At 41.7% G+C, this 13,527-nt stretch overlaps 1 protein-coding gene across 2 annotated transcripts in view; it reads right to left on the reverse strand.

Moving 5' to 3' along the window:
- Positions 1-13,527, reverse strand: part of COL9A1 (collagen type IX alpha 1 chain) — a 78,067-nt gene that overhangs the window by 5,380 nt on the left and 59,160 nt on the right. For both annotated transcript variants that reach the window (XM_010967574.3, XM_074368750.1), the window contains 5 exons: positions 12,391-12,423; positions 8,620-8,766; positions 8,338-8,392; positions 6,336-6,524; positions 995-1,072 (listed from right to left, as the gene is read on the reverse strand). In XM_010967574.3, coding sequence (XP_010965876.3) covers positions 995-1,072; positions 6,336-6,524; positions 8,338-8,392; positions 8,620-8,766; positions 12,391-12,423 — 502 coding nt within the window. The remainder of the gene's footprint in view (positions 1-994; positions 1,073-6,335; positions 6,525-8,337; positions 8,393-8,619; positions 8,767-12,390; positions 12,424-13,527) is intronic.

Raw genomic sequence — 13,527 nt, forward strand, 5'->3', positions numbered from 1 at the left:
CGACCAAGTTTTTCAAATCCACTGTGGGAGCGTGTACCACCTTCCTTGCTCCTTCAGCACAAACCCCCTCCCCTGATTCGCCTCCCCAGGGCTTCAGGGACCTTTCTGAGGCATGGCCCCACAGCGACTGGGGAGTTTGCTGGGAGGCTGCGCGCCATTCACACTCTTCAGCTGCTTCTGTGGTTGGACTTGGAAGTCATCCCCCAGTGGATAAGCAAGCGGCCGCCGAGACTCCGGCTACAGAGTAACCAGTGTGTAAAGAGAACGTAGGCCCAGAGAATCTGGGCCCTTCACACAGAGGCTACTTTGTCACCTCAGTTGACCCAGATGCATAGCTTTGGGGTGTGGCTTTTGGTGGCCAGGGGTAGGAATGTTCAGGTTTATTTATTTTTGGATATGGGCTTTTGGAGGGTCTGCATGTTTGAAGGAGAAGCTTTCAAAATAACATTTCAGTTACTCCCTGGGCAACACAAACAGTTGAAAACATGGTTTCATTTTCCTGTCACTCTGACTTTTTAAACAAAGAGGAAATGATCAGCTAGGGTAGAAATGGATAAAACCCCAGTTACTCAGAATTTCATAACAAGTGCCTTGTGGCTGCGCTTTGACACTACGTTTTTCAGTATTTATTCGAGAAAGTAATGCGTCAGGTGGGGGGAGGGTATAGCTCAGTGGTAGAGCATGTGCTTAGCATACATGAGGTCCTAGGTTCAATCCCCAGTACCTCCATTTAAAAATAAAATTAAAAAATAAATAAATAAGCCTAATTATCCCCTAAAAACTAAAGTGCTATTTCACGCCCTAATGTGTATTCTCGCTCAAAGAATTCAGACATGATTTACAGATCATCTAACTCTTCATTGAAGTTGGTCTTGAGAAATCTATGCCAGCCATTATTATCATGTGATACACTCAAGTAATCAAAGAGCAATTCTTTGAAATATTATCCCATTCAGACTACCCACTTCTGCCAATTCCCCCACCTCACACTTACCTGGGAGACCTGTCGCTCCAGGCAAACCTTTGGGACCTCTTCCTGGAGGGCCACGATCACCCCTCTCTCCCATGTCACCTGGATTTCATTAGAGAAATGTTATTTTTCTATGTATCTATAAAAATAAAGTTTCATATTTTTAAACTTAAAGCAAAGCCTACATTCAGAAATCAAAAAGTTATGATGTTGCTACAGACTAGATCATAGTTCGTATGTAGCAAGGCAAAAATCAAGTTAATTATTTTAAGAGGTCTAAGGGGAAAAGTCAAACGATTATATCCCTAGATGCTGAAAAGTCATCTGACAATTAAACATGCATTCCTTATACAACATTCAATAAAATAAGAATCTAGCTACTTCTTCAGCATGATAAAGTCTATCTGTCTTAACCCCAAAGCTGGTGTGATGCTTGACGTGAAACACAAGAAGCAGCTCCACTCCAGTCAGGACATTATAAAGACGCCTACCTTCTTACAATTATTTATTATTTGGTGTAAGCCACCCCTGTTCTCAGGTGATATGGCTGTTTATCTTACACCCTAGAAAATCAACTCAGAATCTTCTACAAACAATAAGAGAATTCAGTAAAGGAGCAAGGTACAAAGTTAATATATGGAAATCAATAATTTTCACATATACAATCAGTAATAAGATGTAGCGAAAAAAAGATCCCATTTGTAATAGCAACTAAATTATTAAATAACCAGGAATAAGTTTAATCAGAAATATGCAAATCCAACCTGGAAAAAAATTTAACAGAAGATTAAAAACAATCTAAATATCCGTTGAAGGGTTAAATACATGGTGGCAATTTTTTATAGAGTAGAATAGTATGCACCTGTGAAGAAGAACCAGGAAGCTCTTTGAAATGATCCCCAAGACATTGTTAAGTGAAAAAAGCAAGGGCCAGACCACTTACTAAAGGACAATACAATTTGTTATTAAAAGGCTGTAAGAAAAAATATACATTCACAGATCATCATGGGTATGGATATGAAGGAAGCTAATAATAGTGATTACCTAATGGAAAGGATAAAGGAATCGAGGCAGCTGGGAGACAGGGCTGGGAAAGAAAACATGCTTCACTGAATATCTTTTTATACATTTTAAAATTCTTGAACAATGTAAATTTAGTATTACCAAAAATAAATTAATGAATTTTTGAAATTTAGAGTGTGCTGTCATGAGGGGGTACATTTCACTTCTGCCTCGTTATTTACAGGGAATAAAGGAGCTTTGGATTGCAACCAACCATGCGTCTTTGCAAGACAGTTGAATTCGGGGATCCAGCAGCCACAGAACAAAGCTGTGTTCATTAAACTGGCCCCTGCAGAGACCAAACCCGGAATCTTGGCCTCATTAACACAGTGTCTCAATACCTTAGTCAACTGGTCCTAAATGACTTCTACTGCTCCTAGTAGGAGACATATTCTGTTTTCCCACCAGTATAGTATTACATTATTATTTTACTACATTGTTAGAAGATGCAATGGCATTTTGCAACAAATTCTATACATAATCATTTTTTCCAAATATTCATATCAGCTCAACCTCATCCAATATTGTCAGGTTCATTATAATTTAAAAAACTAAGTCACACACACAACAAAAATAGGAAGAATATCTGTACAACCATCTGCACACTTGTCAAACAGTCAAAAATCTCGAATTATGAAATGAATCTTTAAATAGTTACCATACTTCAATTTTAGCTGTGAATTTCCTTGTGTGAAGATTTTTTTACGATAGTTTTTTCAAAACAATTTAAGTTTTATAAGTATTGTGTAAGGATATACAGCTCAGCTCGAGCCCACACAAACTAGCTCTTTTTTACGCCCATCACCAATATGGCCCTACTGCATTAGGAAGCTAGGACAATCAGTATTTTTAAAACTAACAGCTTAAGCTCTCTTGTTAACTCAGCAATTTAAATGTCATATCGCTGCAATTCTCAAGGCTGGCCATGAGACTGTGCTTCACTTTCTGAAGATATGATATGAAGAGGATAAATTAAAATGCAACTTTCCACAGGGATGGTGTGATAGGGAAGAACAAACTTGACTCCATATGAGATCTGTTCCGTTAGCTCCAACCCTGTGCTCTGTGTCCTGTGCTCAGTCATGCTGGTTCTGCACCTTTTGTAAAAGAATGTTGCCTAGAGCCTGAAATAGACAGGACAGCCCATTCTCAAGGCTCTGACCCTTAAGGATATAACACTTTTCCATTCATACAGAGATAAGAAGTTGCAGAACGGAGAATACATTTGACAGAGCCTTGAGACAAGGCATAGTGACATATCTACTTGACTCACACTAAAAAAAATCTAAACATACACACAGCCTCACTCAAAGAGACTGAAAACTACCCCAAATCCCTGAACATTTAAAATGTACTTATGACATGAAAGACTTACTTGATCCTAAGCAATGTGAACACAAGGCCGTCCGGGGGTCTCTTGTGTTTCTGCTCGAGCGTCACATGACATGAACACACATGAAACAGACGCACAACAAGGCTGTGGCTCCAACACATTTGTGTCAAAGCATATAAAGCATGGGGACTAAAGCCAAAACACACATCAACACGACTTAAGCTTTGAGTGTGGTTTGAAGCCTGTTTCTATGAGTTCCTATTAAAAATGTTCTGCTGTGTTTTTCAGAGTAATTTTTTAGAAAGAAAACAGTGATTTGATTAAGACATAGCCTGCACTATTAAATGCTTTAGTAAAACCTATTTTAGTAAAACTTGTCTATGTAGCAGTTTCTCTGGAAAAAGACGCTCAAAGTGTCTCCATGGCAAACCAAGACCTACACCATTCTTTCTTTATTAAGTGAAAAAAAAAAAAAAAGCAACAGGGCACAATGAAACACATCTCTGATCAGAGGAACATTAAGTTTCAAATGGTGGAGTGTTTATTCTGAAAAAAAAATTGATCTGTAACCTTTGGGTAGTAGAACACTACGTGTTTTCTACCAAATAGGACTTTTATTTAGTGTATGTGATGGACAAGAAAGATTAAGTCCACTAACCTAGAATCATACATTTCCGAATTGTGACGGTATTGACTGATACAGTCCATCTGATTACTCCTTTCTGTACACACCCCAAATTTTAAGAAGTAAAACTGAGAGAAGACGCTGTTTTAAAGGAACCCAATGCCAAGAAAGGTATGGGGGGGAGAGAAAGTTCTTTAGGAAGAAAAAAAAAGAACTCTATCGCATCCAGATTCTAGGCTATGTCACAAATACTGCGGGAAAAAACAGTCCCTTATACGATCAAACTGTGCCTGATGAATGAACTTACTGCTAGAGATCTTTTCCAGGTTCCAAATACAGAAATAGATTTTTCTTCCTTTCAAAATAAGGTTCACCTGCTAGGGCCAACCCAGCCCAACCCAGACACAACTCCACACTGCGAGGCCAAGCATCCCAGGACGTTTCCAGAACAGCCTCCTGTATTTCCAGTGCTTCTCAGCAATGGCTGCACATTAAAGTCACCCGGGGAACACGGTGAGAGCCTGGTGCCCACACTATGTAAATCAAAGTCTCCGGGAATGGGACCCAGGCGCGGGTAGCTTTCCAAGGTCCCCATGTGAGTCAAGTGTGTAGCCCGGGCTGGGTAGGCAGCCCTCGGCAGACTCTCCCAGGGAAGCAGGCAGACAGACATTTTCCTTTCTCCGGGAATAAGATGGGACTTCAGGGGTGATCTCTTACTAAGTCAGAGTTAAGCTCTGTCCCAAATACGGAGACTTCGCTTTAGCCAGAGGAAACGGGGCTGTGATGTCCACCGCCCCGCAAGATGCTCCTTCTCGGTGGGAAGACGGCTGACATCCCCCCACCAGCGCACCAACCCTGCTGCCCCCGCTCCAGGGTTTCTGATTCAGCGGCTCTGGGCCGGTGGGAGAACCTGCCTTCCCAACAGGTCTCTGATGATGCGGCCGCAGAGGGGCCACTCTTTGGGAACCACTGCTCATCATGCGCTCAGGCGTGGGCGCGGGCACGGCACAGACAACTAAGCCAGCAATCCGCCGGCGCGGTGGACTTTCCTCGAAGAGGTGACGCAGGGAACAGGGCCCGACCATGGGGAGAGCACCTCCGGTAGGAATTCCTGAACCGAAACTAAAAGCAGGACCAAGATGAGCAGCCATGGGATTCTTTCAAACACCCGGTTCTCTTTAAGAAGCCCTCTGAGTTCTCTCCATATTTGATTCTGTCCAGCCTCTGAAAACATGGAAATCTGCCAGGTTGACCAGGGGCCCCCATTAGGGCTCATTTTTTTTTTTTTAACACGCAGCTCTGCGCATGCCAAATAGGAAATAATGAACAACACTGTTTCAGCTGAGGGTGCAGTGAGCTGAAAGCATCAGCAATTCACTGACAGATCCAAAAAGACAGCTGGCTTGACTTCTGACCGTTGGCACCATAGTATTTATCCCTAATTGGGGCACCCCTGTTTAAAAAACACACATTCCTCTCTTGGTTTTGATGCCTAGTCTTTCTGAAGTTCCCCGGAGAGCTGTCAGTCACTCGTCATGATACATAAACTCCTCGCTCTCAGTCCTCTCCGTAAATTATCCAGGGCACACCCCCACCCCAAGCTGACAGACTTACTCAGCTCAACTAGCAAGCACCACCGGGGGCAGCCAGCCCTCCTGCAAGTTCTGCGGAGTAGCTAACCCACTCATAATCCTATTTTCCTGCAAAATAGCTGGTCTCGGGGGCTTAGCTTGCTTTCAACAAATGGAGAAGAAACAGACTCTCTCACAGTCTCTCATATTTTAAATAAGGAATAAAATTAGATTGAATTTCAGAGCTGAATTTCAAATCTGACAGCCAGTGTCACTCTTTAAAAGAAAAGGGAGGCAAGAAGGGGGAGGGGGTGGGGAGGAGAGGCAGCGTTAACTCCTGATGTGACCTGTCTGATGTCCTGCTAACACGCTGCATTAGTTTAAGCTAACACGTACAAAACTTCAAGGGCTGGTTGCCATCTCAGAAGAGCGCTGTGATGATTTTAAGGGTCTCAAGAAAAAGAAAAAGAAAAACCTGAATGATCCTTTACCAGATCCCATGAGGTTTATTTTGAACTATGGTTAAGGCAGAGTGTAACTGAAAAAGATCGACACCAAATGGCAGAGGACCTTAATTCTGGTGTTTGGTCTACTGTTGTCATACACCAAGGTCAAGAAAATATCAAACAATAGTTTTCCAGTCTCGACCATCACCACCTAAAAAGAGAGCAATCCATCGTACTGCGCAGACAGCTGGCGCTTGCTAGGACACGTGAATTCATCTGGGAAAAAGCCAGTGCACGTCCCTGGTTCCATGTGGGCAAAATGCCTTACCTTTAGGTCCTCTCAAACCGAGAGCCCCAGGGGGACCCTTCATGCCTGGGAGGCCACGATGTCCCATCTGGCCGGGAAAACCATTCTCTCCCGGGGGTCCTGGGGGACCGGGGGGTCCAGGTGGCCCTGGGAGCCCAGAGGCTCCCGAGTCGGGACGCTTGAGGCTAGCAGCCATCTCAGCAAAATGCTCTAGAAAATAATGAACAAAAGAGCCCAGAATCGTCAGACACATGGAAGTGAGTCAGATGAAAAGAGGGGTATTTCAAGTGCGTTTTTTTCTCAGCGTGTCACCAGAGCTTCAAAACCAGTGGTGAGAAATAAATAAAGTGGGGTCATTTTTTCCACAGGCTTTCTGCCAGGAGGCTTCACTGGGGATGCTTTTCTATTCAGCCCTCCCTGGATAAACCTGGTCCTGCTGCTTTGAGACACGGGGGGAGGGAATAAAAGACCTTAAACTGCAGGGCTCTGGGCTAAGCAGTGCTCCTCAGGGGTGAGGGTGTCACCTGAACCTGCTGGTTATCTGAAAGCCAGGAGGAAAGTGAGTTTCTCAACACGGGTAGGCAGTGGATGTCCAGAAGCTTTCTGAAAGCCAAGGACATCATCCAGAATTAATACTGAGACACCCTTTGAGACCCAGGCTTACATTTTTAGCTTGAAGATACTTAAGTCACATGAAATATCCAGAGAATTCACGACTTCCTATTAATAATCCTTCCCAGAAATTTTTTCATGCTTGGAACAGATACCAGACATTAGAGCTCGCTCCCTAAGAATGGTCACAGTCTGTCTGAAAAATTAATAACTGCGTAGGCTTTTCCAGGAATCATTAGAGACTAAGAACCATCCACAATAACCATGGAGAACAAGAAAACAGTCCCATTAAAATGCTCTCAGGGAAATATTCTAGTGTAATATTTTTTTAAAGCTTTTAGGGTGTGAAGGACAATATAAATTGGAAACCCATTTTAACCTAGATTTTAAAGTTGTTCAAATAGTGTCCTAAGTTGGCTTTCTTTAGGTAAGAGTTAACATAAAATTGTAATTTTCTCAATGTGAAATATTTAAAATTGAAATATCGTGTCAAGATAAAATGTCTACAGTATTGGTTTTTAAATATAGAGGTGACAATTCCATTCTGCAAAACCTGATGAATCCACTAGATAAACTTACTACCTCGCGAATGTACGAAAGAAGAATGTTCTTTCATGATAGAACTGATTCCAACAAGAACAAGATAATTAATAGCATCGCCATAGTTACAGATGAATTCAGAAAAAAGGCTAACAAATGCAAAAATATGTCACTACTTCGGTAAAATTCTAGTTATTGATTTTCTACATACATGGTACCTGAGTAGAAGCAATGTCCTTATGCTTCTTAGAGGCATGGAGTTTGCCAATTATTTCTCATATAATCCACGGAGAGAGTCTAGGTCAGTGCCAGGTGCACAGTAGGCAGTAGGATGTTAACAGGAGAAAGGTTCTGTGAATTTGTGTTCCAAAGGGGAAAAAAGTGTGTGTGTGGATGGGTGTGTGTACTTTCTTATAAATCAACCCCACTGGCAGAAAAAAAAAATTTCAGGCTAACCCAAAAGGCAATATTTTTCTTTTGAGGCTATAAGCTATTGCAAATGGCAAGAAATTGGATAAAACAGAATTGAAATTAATGTTATTCAAAATCTCCCACCTTTATGTCTGTGAGTCTTATGGTTACCAAAGGGGAAGGGTTGGGGAGGGATAAATTGAGAGTCTGGGATTAGCAAATACATCACTATATATAGAATAGATAAACACCAAAGTCCTACTGTACAGCACAGGGAACTATATTCACTATCTTATAATGACCTATAATGGAAAAGAATATATATATATGTGTAACTGAATCACTGTGCTGTACACCAGAAACTAACACAACATTGGAAATCAACTACATTTCAATCAAAACAAAAAAAATCTCCCACCTTTAAAACACACAAAATGTCAAGCCATTCTGATGTATTTACCTTGAATGACTCTTACGCAAACCTGCTTAATGTGTTGATCTGTGGGTGCTCTACCCTGGGGCGGAAAAGAAAAAAGACAGTTGTACACAGAACCATAAAGGGGACATTGTTAGATGATCAAGTGTCAGACTTGGCAAGGAGCCAGATCGTCTGGATTTACAAGAGAAATGGCCCAGCTGCTGAGGAGCTGAGGTCTGGTCCTGCCCAACCGCCCCTCTACCCCCAACAGGTGCTGTGGGACGGAGTCCCCAAAGGGAACCCCAGGGACTGCCCATCACTCACTGGAGGGCCCTGGATACCAGGCAGGCCGGTGGCACCCTGTTCTCCCTGCATGCCTCGTGGTCCAGGCGGTCCTTGAGGTCCTTCCTCTCCAGGAAGCCCCCGACTTCCTTCAGGCCCCCTCAAGCCAGGCTCCCCAGGGTTACCTGACTGGAACACAACAGCACACTGTAAAACTGGGCCACGCACAGGGAATGTGTCTGCTTGATACCAGTACAGGCACTGACATGAAGCTGTGGGTTGACTTGCGTCCCATTACCTAAGACGTATTTGCTCAGAGGCTGCGAATCCTCCAGGTAAAGACACACAAGGCCACGCAACAACACTCCCATCTCTTAGAATTCCAGTTCATCTAAACTTTTTAAAGATCTGTCTTTCTGGTATAGGTATTATTTCAAAATGTTAATTGGAATAATCCATTTTTAAACCACACTCTTCATACTTTAAGCCACTTCTAACAGCAAGGTAGTTTTTAATGAAACGTGTTAACTTTTCCTGGCCACCAAAAGGCTGCTGAGTTCACAAGACACATTACGTGGTAGATCACCAATACAGAAAGCATCAAATAAATATATTTCCAAGAACGTTTAGCCTTTATCACAGTCTCTGGAGAATTTGGAGAAGTCGCATGTGTCTGGGACTTATAAAATACTAGCATAAATTAAATCAGTGTATTTAAAATACTGTATTTAAAATTAATGCATTTAAAATACCTGAACAAAAAGTGAGGGTCCATAATTTAAGTATTGAGGAAGTTAAAAATCTAAATATTAAAGATGTTAAAAAATAAATCAATGATTTCCTTAGCACAAATGCATACACCAATTAGATTTTTCTTATGAAAGCAGACCACTAAAAGCATCTACAATAATTCCTTTGAAAAGAGACTAAACTCATTCACTTGTTGTCAAACAACCTCTAGTGGAATTTGTGGTATAGTAGTTCTGGTGTACAATTGTTTACAGAATAAGAATGAGAAGATAAAAAGGCAGGAGGCATCGAGGGAATGCTAGGGCCCAAGACGTAAATGTTCCTAAAACAACTCAATCCTGCTTCTTTTTCATATGCAACATTTGCCTAGAAAAAGCCAACTCGTTCCAACATTCAAATGTTTTAAACTAAAGGAAGAAAGGTGATGAAGCAATGCTTTCCCTAGACACATTGAAATAAAGCTCAGAGTGTGCTTTTTCCCAATCTCTCTTTATGCAAAAAAAAAAAAAACAAAAACAAAAAAAACCTGACATTCATCAAGTCAACCTGTCAAAATTGCTTCTATGAATAAATTATGGCTTAAAAGACTTCCTGAAAGTCAGGGTCAATGGGGAGAGAGAGCTGAGGATGGAATGAAGGCTGGGCAACTGTCATGTGACCAGGATGCAAAACCATAGCAACTTCTAAAAAAATAAAATAAAACCTGGAGAAGAAACCATATGAATTCAGAATGCACTAAGAACTGGCCCACATGTAAGAAGGAATGTGAATGGTCTTTAGGAGAAGAGGAGGACTTTCAGTTGACAGCCAGTGACCTCAGAAAACAGAGACTTCAGTCCTACAACCACTAGGATCTGGATTCTGCAGACACCCTGAATGAGCTCAGAAGTGGGTTCTTCCCCAGAGCCTCCAGATAAGAGCTTAGCCATCCAATATCCTGTTTTTGGCTTTTCAAAACTCCAAGCAGAGTCCAGTTGAATCAATCCCAACTTTTACCTGCAGAATTGAGATTTAATTAATGGCTTTGCTCTAGGCTGCTAAAAAGAAAGAAGAAGAGGGAGGAGGAAAGGAAGGAGGAGGGGGAGGAGGAGAAGAGAGAAGAACAGAGGAAGAGGAGAAGAAGGAGAGGAAGGAGGAGGAAAAGGAGGAGGAGGAGAAGAAGGAGGAAAAGGAGAAGAAGGAGGAGAAGGCGACAACGACGATGATGATGGCGAAGGAGAAGGAGGAGAGGAAGAACTAGAACTAGGAGAAAACAAAGGAGACCAAATCAGAGGGTGATACCTAGCTGGCGATGTCTGCAGTATTGCTAGAACAAGGGGCAGGCAGTTTTGATGAAGATGTCAATGGCCAACATGGCCAGGACATCATAAGCGTCCCGGGTCTTTGGGAAAGAATTTCTCAGTTGAGGAGCGGGCTGCTGAAATAGAAACCAGGGACCAGACCTCGCCCACTTACCGGGTTTGTCTGTGCTGAAGTCACTGAGGAAAGGGGAAGTCTTTCTCTTAGTAGCTGTTTCCCCTGATTCTGGGGCTGTACTTCAATTTCATCGGTGTTACTCAGATAGTGTCAGAAAAGACAGGGGTAGGAAGGGTGGTGATAAATCAAGAGCTAACTCCTAGTATTATATCCAAATTTAAATGGAATGAACTCATTTGACATCTGCACTGTTCACCCACTTTTTTTCTCTTATAACTTGAATTGTCACCATTGGACATCAGTGACTATTTCTAGACAGTAAAGAAGAATTTCCATTCCCAAATTCTATCGAGGTTTATTCTTTACATTGTTCTCAATCCTCAACCATTGTTGTCAGAGATTCTTAGGCACAGAGGTGTTACTTGAAGCCTGAGACTGTCACGGGGCGCTCAGAAGCAGTATGTAAACAGCTGAAGTGACACAATGTGATCATTTCCGTCTCAGTGCTGTGTGATCAGCCCAGGGCAGGGCACTGGGACCCAGCCTGGGTGGGTCCTTCTGGAGAAAGTTGGGCTGAGGACGGTTTTAAGTGCTTAAGTAGGAGGCACTGTTCTAAGGAAAGAGGAAGAGTGCTCCAGGCTCGGAGAACAGCACACGGCATGAAAAAGCATTTAGTTGAGCTGCAAACAGATAAAGTTCCAGAGAGGTCGGAGATGACTGGTGAGGTAGGGGGACCGCTTCGCTGAAGCCTTTGTATACACTTTGCTAAGGGTCTGATTTTACTCTATGAAATGTTATTCTTCAAGGGTTTTAAGCAGAGGAGGGACAGACTGTGGGTTTTGCCTTTTTTTATCTAGATGACACTGGCTGCCGTGAGGATAGCATGTTGGGAAGGGACAGAGAGGCTTTGGCTGGGGAGGGCGGGGGGGGAGTGGATTCTGGAAATAGTAAGGACTTGGAAATTAATGGATCCTGGTGGTAGTGACACTTAAGACTGAAGTCTCAGCTTCATCCTTCCTACTTATATTATCCTAAATTTCTTACTAATAAATTTGCACAACTTTTAGCAAATCATCTGAGGTCTGCTAATGATTGATTCTCTAATTCTGAATTCATCTCCTCTCTAGAGACATCAGCTGAGTTTCTGTAAAGTGATCAATTGAATGAGATGATCATTTTCTACCTCTAATAATTATCTGTATTTTCTTAAGCATCGTGCCTGTGACTGACTTCGGCAACTAAAATACAGAGGAGATTAAGAAAATTACTGAAATATTTGCAATGATACCACTGACAAGGAAATTCAGTTCCCCTCTCTTCACTAAGCACAGTTCAGTTCTTGTAAAAGTGACACATTATGGAAGAAATTACGACGTACTCAGTGAGCTATTTAGGAAAAAAAAAAACTTCCTTTAGCATGGTTAGGTCAAAATACAGTCCCATTTACACTGTTGTACACTGTTGTAAGGTCTTTTTTTTCCCCCTTTGGACTAATCCATTACTTAAAGAATAAATTTAGACATTAATTTCCTTAAAGGTAAGTCCTTTTAGAACTGAATTTTACAGAATGATTTCATAAAGCAGAACATTGCATTTTCTACAGCTTTATTGATATTTTTATTTTTATATCATGACTATTATACTTACAGATCCCTTTGGGCCAGGTAATCCTATATCTCCCTAAATCAATAAAACACAATTATATTAGAACATTGTATTCACATCTGACAGTTCACTAAAAACATTTCAGAGGGACTGTGCTGCTGAAGTCTACAAAACACCACAAACAGAAGAACCCTGGCCCCGTAGAAAAACATTAGATTCAAAATCTGGATTCTGGTCCTAGCTCTGCTGCTTAACTTTATGACCGTGTGTGAGCTTTGCAACCTCCCAGCCTTGGGTGACCTTGTCTGTTAAATAACAGGGTTGAACAGGCGCTCTCCAAGGCTCCATCCTGATCTAAAATGCCAGGTGTCGAGAATTAAAGGTCTAAGTCAAACGATATTAAACCACCATGCTGCTATAAATAACACAATAGATATTTAAACAAGGTGACTTCATTTTTGAAACCCTAACAATATTTTCAAACTTGTCCCCAAAAATCTATCCGAATAAATATGCATGCTTTTATGCCTAAAAAACAACCTTGAATATCTCCCACCACTGGTTCTAGGTATAAATTAGCTTGTTTTAGCATATCAGCACATCTGCACTACAAAAAAGAATGATGTAAAACATCCTCTTAGCGGGGAGGGTACAGCTCAGTGGTAGAGCACATGCTTAGCATGCACGAGGTCCTGGGTTCAATCCCCAGTACCTCCATTAAAAAAATTAATTAAATAAATAGACAAATAAACATAATTACCTCCCCCTCAAAAAATTTTTAAAAATCCTCTTAGCTTATAAAATGAACAGTTTTAATAGAAAATAAAATTAGAATAATCCTTTTGTCATTGACTTAATAGTTGGGAAGCTTAGCCTAATTCAGATGTCACATTTATAGTAACTCTAAATCCTAAAAATCTGAATCAAACAACATTACCAGAGTTTTCTCCTGTACTAAGAGCTCTCTGAAATGACTTTATGAGAACTCTGTCACCTCCCCACCCCAAAGGACCCAGCATGTTTCCACACTAGGTCACGTTAGATTGTGTCAAAACCAGATAGCTGAGCCCACAGACCTAGCAGTGCGGGCGGCAGCGGTAACTTGCTCTCATTCTCACTGCCTTCCTGGAGATACAGCTGCAGCCTCCTCTGGGGATGGAAGTCTCTTCTTTGAAGAGT

The sequence above is a fragment of the Camelus bactrianus genome, chromosome 8 (assembly GCF_048773025.1).
Source record: "Camelus bactrianus isolate YW-2024 breed Bactrian camel chromosome 8, ASM4877302v1, whole genome shotgun sequence".
Taxonomy (NCBI): domain Eukaryota; kingdom Metazoa; phylum Chordata; class Mammalia; order Artiodactyla; family Camelidae; genus Camelus; species Camelus bactrianus.